Below are 17,065 nucleotides of genomic sequence, written 5' to 3' on the forward strand. Positions count from 1 at the left end.
CAGCTATGTGTAATATTATGACACTGTACCGTAATGAGAATATCACGGGCCGCCACTTGGTTTTATTGACATTGGCGGGGGAAGGGGCCGCCGATTCTTTCTCTGTCCAGGGTCGCCCCTGATGTTGGACATAAAATAAGTAACAGATCATACCACTTCACATATCATCTGGGAACGCTTTATAACTGCAGTTCCAGGGACTCTTGACACTGCTTTATAACTTTGGAAACATGACGCTTGCCCTTGAGTGCCCCATGTTGCCCCAGGGCAGAGACTGACTATTATTTAGATACTTTATAGCTATCACCCCTGGTGTGCGAGGGAGCGTGCCGTGCATGTTTGCACGTGTCAATGTTTTCTGATGACCCTGAGCCCTCTTCGTCCTATCTTGCATGTAAGTGTTATCTTGACCTGTCCGAGGCATTGGAGGCTAGTGTTAAAGGTCTAGTGGGTGCATTTTTTTGCTAGTATCATAGACAATGTTATGATTAGAGACTTGTCAGGTCATCCACCGCTGAGAGATCCCCAGGTCAGAAAAAATGTGACTAAGTCTGTAAGTACTTCAAGGTCCAGTAAGATTTGCTTCAGTATTTTCTCCACAGGGAAGAGCGTTAATTACATCCGAGGAAGGCACTCAAGCTATAAGCTCGAGAGAAAAAAAAAACGCTCGTCAGACTGGAAAACTCCCCCTTCCCCATCTCATTTACCAAGCGGAGGAGACCAGACTTATTCAGTGGAGGCCACTGGGGGTAGGAGATGGTTTGGAGCCACATGTCATGTGCTGACTTGGATCCAGTGAGCCACTTACATTTTCTTGCTCTATAGGCAACAAGGCAATTGAACCCATCACCTTTACTTTTTTATTATTAAAGGTGTGCCCCTATATGCATAAATTGCATTACCTAAGTAAATAATACTTTTCTATATTCATTTAAATTTACTTATTTGCTAATACAGTCCTATTTAAAGATAGCATTTAAAAATTTTATAAGCGATTGCTCACCAATCTCTGCTACGATGCCAGTAAGAGAGGCTAACACAAGATAAACTATTACTTGTTTTGTTCATCCTTTTCCTACCGAGGAGACAAAATATTTTCATTCTATTTCCCTAGAGGGAATTGGAGAATGTAAATATTTTGCATTTCAACTCACGACTAACCCAGCATGTTTTTTATATATATACCTCTCCCCTTTGTTGTAGGCTTTATTGTAGTTGGCTTTAAACACTTTCTCGTTTCTTTTCAGTCCTAAGAGATGCGCTCAATAAAAACTATGAGATGAAATAATGACTTGGCAGAATTGTATTACAATAACTAAGCATATTTTTAAAACAAATCTTAAATAAAGTTCAACATAACCCATAAGATAAATGAAATGCACAGAATTTATCATCACTGTTCCTCATAATACAAAAAACAAGGATTGTAGAGTGTGAGACATTTGAGTAAAGATGTCAAATCATATTCTAATGTACATGGAAATCCCTCATCTTCTCCAGAAGACAGGTCTGCTTGATATGGAAAGATCTTTTCCTGAGTCACATGAACCATATTTATCATTACCAAAAAAATGTACAACATAATAGATGCAGCATATATCTTGAAAACTCGATCAGCCTTATTGCACACTTTTCTCAAAAGATTCCCCACTACAAGCCCACAATAATGTGAATAACAACCTTGTTAATAAATAATACACTTCACACACTGCTATTACAACAAATTTCAGCTACTACAGAGCTAGTACTATATAAAACCTGATTTTGTAACCTCCTGGTAAGGACAAGTTGCACAAATATTTACTCTTCAAACAAAACATCCTACAAATATCATAATGATCACATCATTGCACCAAGCCTGTTGTCTTTCGTTATTGTCTAACATGCTGGTAGTTAAATCACTTAAGAATGAAATGACTTGCAAATTAATCATACACACCAGACCACTGTGGAAAGGAACATATCTTAATAATCATGGGCTAGATTCTTATACAACTTTTGTAATTCTACAACCACACTAAAAGCCTTGCAATTCAGTAGAAAATAGAGCACAAGCTGCTCTTTAAGCATCATAAAGAAGATAGCACAAGGACTGAATGCCTCATTGGAAGATATATTAATCACATAACAAACTTCCACAAAAACCCTGAGGATAACTGCCTTTCTCCTCACATGATCCTGGATGCAGCCAGATGAAAAAGCCAAGATAATCACAGATTTATTAAACACAATGTCTACCACTTAAACTTTTCGCTCAAGAATCAAGAATAAACTGAGCAAAGTCAATCTAAGGCTTAGGAGATGAGCCATTGATATTTCTCGTGCCAGATTTCCACTGAACAACATTTTTTCATGCCTCAATGGATTTACCAGATACTTATTTGTAGTTAGCAATTCAGATAGTATGCTTTGTCAAAGAAATAACCCTGCAAAAACTTGACAGTTTCATAAAATGAACCTGTTTCCTCTTTGCATAAACCTATACTGAGAGCCAATGACATTCACAGGATTTGTACAATAACAAATTACAAAATGAGGCCACATACAGTGTCTTCACGAAACCAGTGTTTCTAAAAATTGGTTTTTACTAACTGAAGCATGACTGATTTGTGACAACTTGGCATGTAGTGTGTATCTGTCTAATCCACCTCGCTATGATTTCAACGTGCCGTAAATACAATTTTTAAACACCCATAAAATCTCCTTTTCTGATCAAAACCATAGATATTTCTAATGTGCCTTCAAAACAAAAACTACTTTTGTATGTATTGTTCTTGAATTTGTCATAACAAATGCATAAACATTATCATAATTACATTAATAAAATTCACAAGTTTGAAAAGACATATGTTTGGCATGTGTATGATTCATATAATTTGGTTGGATCACCATTTTTGAGTTATTTTGTTATTTTTTTACCTAGTATCTCTTTGGTCACCATTTTATTTGATCTTTCATCGTTCAATACAAGGCATACACAGCCATAGAGTTGGCATATTCAGAAAAAAAAGTTCCAAATATTTTCTTCAGATATCCTGTTCCCTCATTTGATGAGTTTTAATGTTGCCTCTTCCTCACTAAGTGTAGGTGATATGACTGTACAATTGGGAGCTACACCAACATGCTTGCTGCTGATTCATCTGCTTACTATCTGCCAGTAAGTGCCAGTCTTTGTTTTTTAATATATCTGTTCACCATCAGCTAGAACGTGGAGTTGTTTTCAAAAACCATCAGGGACTGTAGCTATGAAGCGAGGTGAAGTCTCTGGGCTGGGGCAACATGGGAAATCCAAGGAAAAACAATGCTTCCAAAGTTTAAAGCTGTGTGCAGACCTTGCAGATGTTGTTTTATCCCTGAAGCAAAGATACCTCGGGATAAAGAAACATAAAGTAGTGTCCACAAGATTAGGACAGCACACTGTAACTACAAAAAACAAGACCTTTTTCCTCGTTTCCCATTTTGCCCTAGGGAAACAATGTATTCTTACTTAATTACTAGAGTCCAATATACCACTTCTAATCCAAACCTTTCATCAACATGTGCCCAAATATTTACTGAGAAGACACAAAGTTGCACCTGTTGACGTCTATCAGATAGTTTTAACTTGCCTACATCAGGTAAATGATTTGGTTTAGAACAGTGGTTCTTAACCTTGTTTGAGGTACCGAACCCACAAGTTTCATATGCACATTCACCGAATCCTTCTTTAGTGTCATCACGAATTGAGGGTATGTCTTGACCTCTGTGGCGGAGGCTCTGCCAAACCCATGAGAGCGACTCACCGAACCCCTAGGGTTCGATCGAACCCCGGTTAAGAACCACTGGTTTAGAATCTGATTCTCGCTACCATGTTAGCAGCATTCTTGCAGCACCAATTCTACAGACACAAGGCACCATGAAATCCAAGAATGGGCTCTGTGGTGCTGCTCAAACATGAAAATGTTAAGGCCTTATGGTAGGTAGGCCACACATTTGGCACAGAAGTGCTTGACATTCAATGTTGTTGTTAAATACATGGAACTATGATGTAAACAAAAAAATTATCTTCTTTAGTCGTATCTGGAATTTGAGCACTTTTATGACAACCACAACACATTCAGCACTACATAGCTGCAAACATCTGGAATGAGTATTTTAATGTAGAGCTATTGAGTTGAATGATGCCTACAGTGCAGAATTGTTCAGAAAACATATCACTAACTTTAAAATAGGGAAGTGAATAGTCATTAACAAGATTGATACCCACTTGATACAACATACTTTTTATCTGTTCAATGGGTTAACCTCTTAAACAATTTGAGGAAGGAATAGGAATAGCAGTGAGGCAGAGGAAAAGAGCACCTCCCTTACAAAAACTGGGCCCATGATTAAGTTCTGTCTCTAACATCTCCCTTACCAAAAGGTCATAAGACTTATTATCATTTTTACTTATTATTCAAAATGGTATTTCATTCTGAATGCAGTCGAATTGCAACCCAAAAAGTATAAAATGTTTACACAACTAGAAATACACTGAAAAAGTAAATTTATTGCCCAAGTTGCCACTCTGAGAAAATTTAATCTTAAAATTTGGATGGACTGATGTCTTGTACTGAATTCGGCGATGAAAAATTTGCTTAACTTTCTCAGAAAGTTCCTTCTGGTCTAGCTCTCCAGCTGCACAGCATGGAATGACCCCAACATTAGCCACTCTCAGGTCAGGGATTGCACACAACGTGGTGATTATTGCCCCCATGGTAAACTGGGAGTCAGGCATGCTCAGAATGCGTAGAGACTTCCCATGCTGGCCTGCACCCAAGATGGTCTTGTCTGTTACACCCCTAAAGCCTAATGAGGATTCCAAGGTAAGGTTGCAAAGCTGAGGGCAACATTTGAAGAGAGTTATAAAACCTGCATCAGTTATTGAGCTGCAGTGTCTAATGCTGAAGTTTTGCAAGTCTGGGCATGCAAATGCAATCTGCTGTAGGTCACTGTCTTGCAAGAAGCTGCAGGGCCCAAGATGAAGTGAGGTTAAGTGACAGTGAAAAGCTCTGACATCCATGACAGGCATTCTCCTTGAGCAGTAACATGGCAGAGGGCAACACTGCCGCCCTATCAGTGAATCTAACACTTCTGTGTGGCTGTTGTTTGCCCCATCCAGTTTTTTCTCTAGTTGGAACTGTGCACAAGATTCACACAGCAGCTCAGTTAGACGGAAGAAGTTTGATGACAAGTATGTGTCTTGTTCTTCACTTGAGCAGTTCAGTGCATGACATACTTTGTCAAGCCAAGTCACCGATAAGGACACAGTCTCTCCACAATTGACCACACAGTAGCTGGGTGCTGTAAGCAAGGTGTGTTCTGTTAAATTTATTTTGTCTTCCTGCCATGAGTCTACAACACTGGCCACGTTTCCTGAGAGGTCAGCATGGTGAGGTGGCAGTAAAGTTATATTACTTAGACAAGAAAGTGGACCCTGCATGAAGGTTTTAAATGTAGTACGGTCACAAGCCAGAACATCTCCAAGATCTAATTCACTTGTCGCACACATTTCATTCACATCCGCTTCAACATTATCAAGTATCAATGTGATCAACTTGCGACATCTGCTCAACAGGTAGCCAAGACATTGCTGTGTCAGTGTGGAAGAGTCATTGATGTTGAGGAACCTGAGATGAGGACAGTTGTCTGCCAGTGATTTTACCCCTCTTGCAGTCACTGGACAGCAGTTCAGTTCCAGAACTGTCAGATGTGGTGACCTTTGGGCAAGACTTAGAATGTCAGAGTCATTCAGCTCTGATGGCCAGCTGACCCACAACTGCTTAAGTGCTGTGCTGCCCAAACATGGTGATTTGGGGGATTCATTTGACAGTGTCACAGCTGGCCCATGCTCCAGTGATCTCTCTGAACTTTCCATACCTAGAGCTTGAAGATGTTTACACTTTGAAAGCAAAACATTTATACCTACATGTGTAACTGCTTCAGAGAAAATTCCCAGATGCTGCAAGTTTGGGAAATTGTCAGCTATTACTTTTAAATGAGCATCCATTACTCCTGAGCCTTTCAGCTTTAGTGTGTGAAGAGTAAGATTGGGGGATCTGCACGAAAAAGCACTTGGCAACAAGTCATTTTCATCTATCCAGGACTTGAGCTCCAAGACCTGAAGTTTTGTACAATATGTCAGAATAGTCTTGATCACTTCGTCATTTATCATGCAGTCAAACACAAAATGCTGCAGAGCTTGCCAATGGTGAATAGCCTTACAAAGCTGACTACACCATGCAGAACCATCATGCACTGCTTCATGGAAGTCTTCAATAGCAAGGAAACGTAGGTCACTAAGGGATGATATGGCACCTAGGCAGTTACGAAGCATAATGCTAGAACAAAGTGTAATATCTAGCCCTTGCAGTGTAGGATATTTCTGAGCCAAAGAAACTACTGTCCGTGCATTTGCAAAATTTGAAACAGACAGATCTATCTTTTTTAGATTGGGGCAGAATATGTTGCTATGGACAATACCAGCTGAAGATATGCTATTGCTATCACCAATCTTCAGTTCCTCTACAGCCTCGCCAACTTCTTGTAACAAGGCCTCAAACATGTAGTCCTTAAAACCTGAATCAGCAAGATTGATACGCCGCCACAGGCTGCTATGGTAACTTAAATCACTCCAATGCCTGCATGTGTAACGCACTCCCATGATCAGATCCATCATGGGGAGATAAGAGAAAATATCCAAAAGAATGCTGCTAGGTAGATCTGGAACAACTCGGTTAGAACAGCTAGCTCCTTCATCACAATCGGATGACTGACTGCACCACATGTAGTCATTCTCCATCTGTATGCTGGTCTCTTCTATTTGTTCTGCCATGATACCAGTTGTCTTTTGTTTGTTTCTTATAGCACTTCAGCAAATCACACCTGTCAGAAAATCAGCATACTTAAATATTGTGTAACTAGAACTTGCACATCATATGGGACTAGTTAAAAAGCATTATCTCATAAAGCACAGATGCCTAGTGCTAAAATTGTGGCCAAGTTTCTGCTGTTGCGTACAAGAGATTTTATTTTAGAAAAAACAATATTTATTAATTCAGCTCTTAAGACCATTTCAAAACCAAAGTTTTATCTACAGATATCATGAGTTGCCAAATAAATATAAGCTTAAATGAATTTGAAAGTTGAAGGCATGAAGCACACATGACAGTAAGTAAAGATACAGATGATACTATCAGCACTTTTATCCCAATATTAAAAAAGTGTTTTCAGTCCAGAAAAAAAGTGATCCTATATATAGTGAACTGCTGTAGTATAAATTTGTAAATGTTTTGTATGTCAATGTCTTGATAGAAAACACTCACTGCTCATCTTTCACCATGCATGGCAAATAACTGGAATTTACTTTGCAGATCTGTTTGTGGTCAATGTTAACAGAGGCACTTTTGTCACTCCGACCTTCCAAGACAAATATGGCTTTTACTACTGTTTTATTCTCTGGCTTTAGTTGTAGGAGTGCTTTACTATTTCAATACCTTCTTCTTGTCCCCTCCTTCTTCCCCCCCCCCAAACACGTTTTGTAGCAAATATTAATTACCTGAAGGTTTTTCTCCTCCACTGAATCTTTCCTACCATCTTTCATTACAATCATTTATAAACATATAATTTTCTTCTAAACCTAAAAGCATTTTATCCATGGGTAGGGGTAGAGGGGTTCATGACAGTCTCAGCTAGGCTACTTTCCCTTGTTGCTTGCCACCATCCCCCACTTTATATCCACATTATTGCCACCACACATGGCACAAGATATGACATCTCAGTCTGCACTGACAAAAGAAAAGATCTTTGGATCCCTGTGGTGTCTGCAGTGCATAACCTCTGGAGTTACTGACTGAGCATTCAAAAAAGAAGACAGTCTGCTTCGCCCAGTTGATAATCTGATATGATCTCTCCAAGAAGACTCAATGTGGTAGAGACTGGCATCTTACCCAGCCTCTACCCTACCAACAAATATCACCCTCACTCTAAACAGTAAACCTAATCCTAAATAAATAGTGCATGTGATCCCCTTAACATCATGTGACGAATTGGATGGTGCAACCCATTTGTGTCATGTGCAGATGGTTAGATTCTTACATGTGTGCTATCTACTGTATTAAAACTGAAAGATCAATGGCTGACAATAAATTGTCATGGGTGAAGTTGTAGATCCCAGACTAAAGGAAGGAAAAATAAGGGCCACAACATGTCTACAACACATCTTTCAATCATTTTGAGGACAAAATTATTTTTGATATAATTCTAAGGAAAACAGAACAAAAATATAAAGAAAATTAAACGATTGACTATGAACACCTCATGGTAAATGGATTAGGCAACAATGGTAAAATGTGTGTTTGTGCGCATATGTAACAATTTTGAATTATAAAGGGTCTTCATTTTACAAAACCAGTGAATTCTAATTATATGCACAAGTAGTGCTGCACATGGCTGCCTTTACTGCAGTTTATACAGTGTGGGAGAACATGTGTGCCTGTGTCAAAATGTGCCAACAAATGTCAGTATAGGAAATGACAAGACTAAAGGAAATTTATTGGAAAAACGAATAGTAAGGGAGAATGAGAAAATGAGCTGGAAAAGTGGCAGGCAGAAAAAAAATCATCTATTGGGTATACATATGTGGATTAAATCAATTATAACGTTATCGGTAGCAAAACGTGCGCTGTGGTCTGAAGTAAATTGTGAATACTTCCAAAAAATAATTGTACCATTAAATAACATAAATTCTTTCGACTTCAATCATGATGATTAACTTAAGAGAAAAAATGTGACTAATGGCTCACAGTTAAATAAGCTGAAACTGACGGATTGCACAATGTTTTAAATAATCCTAGACTATCTTTTAATTGAGAAAAAAAAAAAAAAAAAAACGTTGAAACACTATAAAATTAACGATCTGTTGGCCGAAACAAAAATTATGGAGGTTTCACACGATGATTCATTGCCTTAATATACAACCACAAAATAAACTATGATTGCCACGAGTAAATCAAAGTGTGGCAAAATTACTGAAGACTATTATTTTCATAGTCAGCAACTGCAGTTTTATGAAGCACTTACAGCAGCGTTCACCTCCAAACCGAATGACTAGTGATGTGAAAGGTTACCTCCCATGCGCCATTAATACACACTGTTCAGTTCACGGTTTGAGTGACGTAAACTACGAACAAATAAAAGCCCATAAATAATGTTAGATATATCAAGGTTTATACAACATGTTACACATAACAAACTTAAAGATTTTAGAAACGCCGAGTTAACTAGCAAATGACGAAGACAATAAATGTTTTGACTTTGTCGCTTGTACCTCCAAATGCTTAGTTACCGCTATAGCAACAAAATGGCGGCATCCTGACGAGAGACGATTGAGAAATGAGACTTCATTGTACCACAACACATTTTCGGCTTATAGATTTGTGACTAGTGATGAATATAAATACAGGGTAAGTATCAGTCCAGTGAGAATTTCAGATTAACCCTTTGAGGACCGTAAGGATTGTACGCATATAATTTTAGTTATTCTGACATATATTTTACCAAATGACGTGCAGATTACTTGCAGTACTTTGCTCATCAACAAAAGCTGTCAAGCCAGAAAAATCACAGGATTTTTGAAATATCTCAAAGGCATTGGTTGGTTGTAAAGTTGGTTTTCTTATGGCCCATATGTCCCCTTGCAAAAAATCAAATAAGTTTCAAAAGCCAGCACAACAATCCCAAAACAAAACAATTAATTCATTACATTAGTGACATCCCCAAGCAAAACCAGTGGCAGTTTATGCACTTGGCATGCTGTTTTGCAAAAAGAAAAATCAAATTTCACTTTTACAAGTGGTCTTCAAATAGAAAATTCCTCTCAATCTGACAATAAAACTAATGCATACATATTAAAACACGCAGCCTTATTTATATAAAGTCAGTGATATGCTAAATGGTTTCATACAAATTTTACTGCTCTATCGTGTTGTTTCAATCGCATTTAGGGTCCATTTAAAAATATGGGACTAATATGTACCTTGGTCCTCAAAGAGTTAATTTAGCAGAAGGGATTATTTATTTTGACATTTTGGTGATCTCAAAAGAGAGAGATGAAAATTACCTTTTCTTAGTATGACAATCATTTAATTTAAAAAAATCGTTGTTGATGATGATGATGTCTTCATTGTATTTTCATTACAAAATTTTTTGCTCAACAGTTGCAAAGATGTCAAACACATCCATGTCCAAAATTCTGCAAACACCAAATGGAGAGGAGCCTGCAATGTTCTTGCAGCGTCCTTCATCAGGAAGCTCACAAGATGTGCGGCATATTCTTGCACGTTGTTTTCGTGACCTGTATATGCGTGAGGCAGTAAGACAAGAGACAGTAGAGAATCTGAGAACTTCAAAAGGAGGGGACGATCCTTACCATGAGCGCTATGTTGAACGTCTGCAGGGTGTAAGTAAATCTTTACAGAAAATGCCATCAAAGTTATATTTCAAATTCTTCTATCAATGGACAGTATTGTGCATCATCTCTATCCTTTCACTTAGAGTATTATTTGTTATATTTAAAAAAATCCTAATACACTACATGCTTAATTGATGGTTGAACTATGACCTCATTTTTCTGCTTCAGCCTTTGAGTATACAATGAAAAATAATACAAGAGTGGAAGGGGAATAAAGAACATTTCAATGCAGGATGCAATAATAAAATCGAGGCAAAATTCAATCAAAGAAGCGTCATATTCAAATGGATGAAAGCATGTCTTACAGTTTGTTGATAAAATGAGGCCTTTTTGAAAGTATATTTAAAATTATAAAATAATTTTTTATTAATTTATTTCAATTCCTTTGCCTTAATAGATCTGCAGTATGGGTATTGTCAAGCTGTAACCAGTTTAGCACACTACTTTATAGCCAACCAAAGCAGACTATTTGGAGTTTATTATCTGGACTAAACAACTGACTTCAGCAGAAGTCCTGCATCTGAGAGACATAACTCTAGCATTTGATGAATTATGCTTATTGTTTCAGCATATTACAGAAAGAGAGCAGATGATAAGCATAATTATAAAATTAAGATGAGTTTAATTTTATAGTTTTATATATTTTGTCCTGCATCAAATGCTATGAAACTTTAAAAACTGATAACATAAGACTTCAAATAACACACGCAGGGAGAATTAAAAAGGTTTAATAATAATAAATCACCTAAAGCTTAATTTGCGTTCTGTTATTCATTGCTTAATGATTGATTGTAAAGGTGTACACTGAATGGCAGACTCGAATGGAAACAGTTGCCATGCTTGAGCGACATATCATGCAGGCACAGGCACGTGCTATGTCTGCTGATGAACGTGACATTTACCAAGCCAACAAGAAATGTGGCCACTACAGTGATTTGGGTCTGCCTCCACGTAAGTGTATTGGCAAACAGGGCTTAGCTTTACAATTGAATACAGCTTTTGACAGTATGTAGCATATAACTGGTGTTCAAGATAAGTGAACTGATGCAGGTTTCATTTTGATATGTGTTAACATGGAATGTTTATGGTGTTTATTACAGTCATTTGTGCAGCTGGTGAATTTTGTAAAGGAATTTTTGTGGATTAGTTAAAGAGGAAACTTCCCTTGCATTCAATTTTCAGTTATTAATTTTTGGTTAAGCAGCATTAATAATTTTAATATGCTATTTCATTATAAATTATTATAGTTAGTATCAAAATCACAAGAATATGAATTGAAATATGCGTATAACATGATAAGATGAACAATCTTGATGCAGTGTCTTAGGCAGCCTTATGCATAACAATCATGCTATATCTATAATGCCTTAATCAGCTTTATGTATAATGGTGCAGAACGAGCACACTTCAAGTCTTGTATTGATAATCATCTGCTTCGGGAACATCATCTGCTGACTCCTGAAGATTATGCTACTGAAGAGCCAGTGCATGTACCTCTTCCTTCAGGTTGGTAATGCTCAGAATCAGGCCTGTAGTGTACAAGCATGAACACTTAGTGTCCATTTTATCTTGATATGATTCATTTCAATGATTTGCATAATTAGTAATTTAGTTATTTTTCCTCTTATGCTTCTTGCCTAACACCCCTCCCTTTGGACTATTGCTTTTAGTATTTTAAACAAAGTTAGCAATTAATACTTTATAATACAGCACATTGACAGTAACATTAATGAATGCAGAGATAGGATCTAGGTGAAACAAGGAACAGTAAGATTAGACAGATTACAGTTGGTATTTCCTAAAGAGATAGGTTTTAAGTCCAGACAGGAAAGCATGTACCATTCCCACTATAATAGCAATTCATGATGTATGCATACAATCACTCATGCAGTTACATGCACACCTTCAAATGGGCACATGAAATGCTAAACCTAGTAGTTATTATTTAATGGACTGCATATATGAAAGTATTCCCAAAACCTTTTGTTGAGATATTGCGTTTTAGCATTGCCAGTCTTGTTTTCAGGTCCTCCTATACCTTCCTATGCAAGGGAAACTTTATCGTCACATCAGCATAGTCAGCAGGATGAAACAGAGTCACAACCCTTTGAGTCACCTGGCTCCAAAGAAAGCCTAGAATATTCCATATCTGTCTCAGAAGACTCCCGTGAAAAAGAATTTGAAGTAGACAAGCCTGTACCTATGGTATTTGCTTTTGATGTCTTGATGTCCTAATATTAGGCTTCTTCAGTGCCTGTATTATCTGTAGGTTCTGGCACTATCACACATGAAAAGATGATGAGGAAGAGGATACACATTTATGAAGAGATGAATCATTATTTTTGTTCTGCATTACATTCACTCAAAGAAAAAATAAATTTTGTGGTGGCTTTGGTTTGGGGAATTTTTACAGAAGTAATTCCCAAGTCTCAATAATTTTGTTCTGTTTGCAAAATATGAACTTCTACAAGCTAACACTCTCAGCTGTGTTTTGGGAAGAGGTCAAAATCCCACGTCCTGCAACATTGTAAAAGTCAACATTGTAAAATAACTAACATGCGCTTGAAACTATTACAATTGCTGTGGGCTTCAATGTGTCAGAATTATAAGTTGCCCTTAAAACTACATTGTATATCAGGAGGACAAGTTTCCGGAAAAATCTGCCTGGAAGACTCACATGCGTACTGAAGAGCGGGAAGCAGAACGACAGAGTCTAGAAAATTTACAAGCTAAAGCCAACTTCTTACGCAACGCTCATTACATTCCTCCTCTAGCATCTGGAAATAAGTCTCTCATCAAACTACCAAAGCGGCAGCCAAAGGAAATCAACATCCAGCGCAAACCGGAGAAACAGTAAGTGATTTTTACAATGCTTGTAATATACTATTCACACATGAAACTTCCAAACAAACTCAACCACTCACCACCACATACATATTTAAATGCTTGAATAGTTACTTGTAAAGCAAATATACAAGTGAAGTGTACATGCTTTTTTTTTTTTTAACCAGAACAAATTGCTTCATGAGATAAATAACAAAGTTTGCACTTAATCATTCTTAAAATTTACAGTGTCAATTGATAGAAAGCTGTGATTTTATTTCAGAGAGGAAGAAGAGGCACCAGTGTTTATTGCCTCCCCTAAAGTAGTGGTTTTTAATGACTACAAAGTAGGACATGTTTATGAGGTAATGTCACAGTCTGAGTACTGATGTCACCATCAAGCTGATTGTCTCGTTTTTCTTATGTTTTTAGGACAACTTCCTTTTTGCTAACCTCTGTGATACTACACTCCACATCCTTCAATGTGTTCAGAATACTGCTGTCTGTCTGGTGCTTTGAGCACATGTTAATGTGTGCTAATATGCTGGTCCATTTGTTTGTAACACTGTCCCAATTCAGCTCTGAAAGGCTCCTTCTTTAACTGGTTTCAAGCAGCTGTTTAAAACTCAAACTCCCAAGTGCCCTGAAGTGTTTTCAATGAATCAGTGCATTTTACACATCTTGCAAACTTAACAAGTGCAGGTGAATGTTTAAGTGTATCGTGATGTATTGCCATAATGTTTTTCTATTTGCTTAAGTATAATTTTATTTATTAAGTTTGTCTGTGTATTATTAAGTAAGTCTGTCTGGCTAATTAAAACCATCTTGCTCTTTGCAGACTACCCTTGAGCTGAAGAATGTTTCAACAGTCATGCGATCATGCAGAGTGCTTCCTCCTACCACATCATTCTTTTCTGTAGGGCTAGGTAAATATCTCAGACTATTATGTCTTTGTGTGTGTGTGTGTGCATGCACGTGCTCTTGTTAGCATTTACCTAAATGTTTCCTTGCATGTTGCTGCTTTCTTTATGTTTATATAATTTATTGTGCCATTATCATTCCTGCTACCACCACCTTGAACATAACACCATGATATGCCCAAATTTATGAACTGTTGATGCAGGCCAGTTTCCAGGAAATGATGGACTTGTGGCTCCAGGCATGAGTTGTCTGTATCCAGTTCGCTTTGCACCAGACTCACTGAAAGATTATGATGACAAAATCATCATCCAGACACAAGCCAGCCAGTCACTGGTCATCCATTTACAGGGACGCAGAGAACCTCCAGTCCTCACCTGTTAGTAGAAATAATAGTTTGCGATTGTGTGTGCTTCCCAACATAATATAATTAGAAATAATAATAAGGGATTTTTTGTGACATATAATGTTAATAAAGTAAGAAGAATATCTTTTCAGAAATTCCCAAACATTTCTGACTTGTATACAAATCTGGTGAAACAAATTGTCTTAATCATGTCATATTATGGCATATTATGTTACCAGTGCCCTCTAATTTGGATGTGGGATACTGCCTTGTGGCTGGCTTCCAGGTGACGCAGTTTGCCTTGTGTAATAAAGGAGGGCCTGGTCGCTTCTGTATCATGCCACGGACCTCATGGCCTGCAACTAATTTCAAGGTAATGTTACACAGAAATACAGTTGGAATACAATTTGATTTCACTGACCTGACTAAACATGCTCACCATTTGTCCACAGTGAGGAAATAAGCAGTGTCAGAAACTGGTTATCTTGTGCTAGGTCTGGCTCACAAAACCTTAGATTCTCTCTATTCAATAATCATATATTCTAAATCATCTGACTGATCTGAAGCTATTTAATCTTCATCATCGCTATAGTAGCGAAAAATACATTAGGTTACTTTGCAGCTGATGTCCAAGGTTGCTTGCTAAACTAAGTACTACAGGAAACGTCTTGGAAGTAAATGTTACATGTAGTGATTTATTAATATACAGATATGCATTGTAAAAGAGAGAGAGAGTTAGTGTGTGTGTGTGTGCGCATGGATGCCTATGTGTATTGGGCACAAGTTTATTCTTTGCGTACAGGCATTATTATATTTTTACACAGGCATAATTGATGTCCAGTTACACTTGTGCCATTTATGAAGTTAATTTCCACCACCACAAGTTTCTGTCTCAATTTCAGAGTGTGATGGTAAATGGATCTGTGATTCTTACCCCATTTGAGATAAGACCTTCAACAATTGAGCTAGCCAGTGGACAAACTACAGTGATAGAGATTATGTTCAGACCAACAGCTGTACGGATCTACACGCAAGAGTTCACAATTCTTTGTGACAACTGCCATGCAAAGCACTTTACATTAAAAGGTGTGTCAACACAGAAAACCACTGTTGTGCAGTAAGCACATATGACTAGGACATTCCGTGGGTGTGTGTGTGTGTGTGTGTATTGGATGTGTGTGTGTGTGTGCACGCGCATGCATGTGGACATTTATGTGTTTGTGTGTTGTATGCTGTGTTGTGTTTGTGTGTGTTGTGTAATATATATGTGTGCGAGAGAGAAAGAAATGGGGTGGGGGTGGGAAGGGTATCAAGAAAATGAAAGATGATTCTTAATCTCCTTGACATTAACCCCAAGCATTATTTGGTCTCAGAATTATTTAAGTAAGTGGTCTTTGGAGTTAATTTTTACATAAAATTCTGGTCAGAATAAAGCTGAAGATTAATGCTGAAGACGTTACACAAAAAATTCCATAATCTATTAAATGATTGTGCTGCATTTGTTTCAAGTAATATAACATGATTTTATGTGACATTAAGACAAAAGGTTTTTCAGTTTTAATTCTGTAAATAATGAATGGCTTCCTCATTTGATGACATGGGCAGGTGAAGGACAGATTGTGAAGGTGACCTTGACACAGGTAGAGCGAGGAGAGGAAGAAGCACTTCCAGGAGAAATGCGTGATTGTACAGCACAACATCTCATCAAAGTTTGATGATCTAAACCCGTTCACCTACACAGAGCGAGCCATCTCTGTCAAGAACTGCACGTGAGTGTTGATTCATGCAGTTATTACAAAGAATCAGTGTCTGCCAATGTTTCAAGTTAAAATGGTGTTAGTACTTCAAGATTGGGGATTTTGTACATACAAGGTCACCTGATTTTGAAAACTATGTAAGGGAACAAGATTTATTGCATTTTAGTTTACATGCACATGTGTGGTCATGTTCAGTGAAAATCTCTCTGGAGAACAGTTTGGTATGCATTTAAAGTCAAAATAGATCATATGAAATAAATCCTAAGAGCATTTATGGTCAGATCATTTCTCAGTATTGTTTGGCATCATCTGTGAAAAACCAGAACCCCCAAAACATGTCATCACATCAAGAGACACTTGTATCGATCCTCTTGCATTCAGGACTGATAGCTGTCAAGTTTCAAAGTGACAATCTTGACATTTTTGTATCTTCCTACAATTTGTAGCTAAGTGTCATACTTGAAAGTCATGCTCCACTTTTTTCTTGAAATGTCGCTCTATGGCTTGCTGCTGAACTGATAGATGTAAAGAAGATACGCTTAATGTCAATGAAGAAACAGGCTTATTGATCCATAGAGAATTGCAGGAAGGTAACAAAATGTCTGGTTTTAGTTGCAAAGATTCACTGTGCAAGTGCAGCAGTCAGAAGGTGTAACATATTTTTCTTGAAGAAATTAAAGATCAGTTTCAGATGGTTGGTTGGATGACTGGTAAAAGCAAGCATATTTTGTC

General features: G+C 37.5%; 2 protein-coding genes across 2 annotated transcripts in view; one reads left to right on the forward strand and one right to left on the reverse strand.

Moving 5' to 3' along the window:
• Nucleotides 1-1,268: 1,268 nt before the first annotated feature.
• On the reverse strand, nucleotides 1,269-9,227 carry LOC112563876. The gene is made up of 2 exons (XM_025238295.1): nucleotides 9,100-9,227; nucleotides 1,269-6,903 (listed from the first exon to the last, which is right to left on the reverse strand). Exon 2 carries the CDS (start codon nucleotides 6,851-6,853, stop codon nucleotides 4,502-4,504), a length of 2,352 nt encoding a protein of 783 aa, XP_025094080.1. The 5' UTR covers nucleotides 6,854-6,903; nucleotides 9,100-9,227; the 3' UTR covers nucleotides 1,269-4,501.
• Nucleotides 9,228-9,342: 115 nt separating this feature from the next.
• LOC112563874 (deleted in lung and esophageal cancer protein 1-like) overlaps nucleotides 9,343-17,065 on the forward strand; it is a 30,753-nt gene continuing 23,030 nt past the window's right edge. The window contains 13 exon segments of the mRNA XM_025238290.1: nucleotides 9,343-9,482; nucleotides 10,236-10,477; nucleotides 11,287-11,440; nucleotides 11,885-11,995; nucleotides 12,516-12,694; nucleotides 13,128-13,342; nucleotides 13,596-13,677; nucleotides 14,151-14,238; nucleotides 14,436-14,609; nucleotides 14,816-14,949; nucleotides 15,479-15,662; nucleotides 16,182-16,282; nucleotides 16,284-16,345. Coding sequence (XP_025094075.1) covers nucleotides 10,244-10,477; nucleotides 11,287-11,440; nucleotides 11,885-11,995; nucleotides 12,516-12,694; nucleotides 13,128-13,342; nucleotides 13,596-13,677; nucleotides 14,151-14,238; nucleotides 14,436-14,609; nucleotides 14,816-14,949; nucleotides 15,479-15,662; nucleotides 16,182-16,282; nucleotides 16,284-16,345 — 1,718 coding nt within the window. The 5' untranslated portion in view covers nucleotides 9,343-9,482; nucleotides 10,236-10,243.

This window comes from Pomacea canaliculata, linkage group LG5 (genome assembly GCF_003073045.1).
Source record: "Pomacea canaliculata isolate SZHN2017 linkage group LG5, ASM307304v1, whole genome shotgun sequence".
NCBI classification, from domain to species: domain Eukaryota; kingdom Metazoa; phylum Mollusca; class Gastropoda; order Architaenioglossa; family Ampullariidae; genus Pomacea; species Pomacea canaliculata.

Excerpts from the sequence above, each read along its gene's own strand:
- LOC112563876 (XM_025238295.1), bottom strand. The coding sequence starts at position 6,853 with ATGGCAGAACAAATAGAAGAGACCAGCATACAGATGGAGAATGACTAC.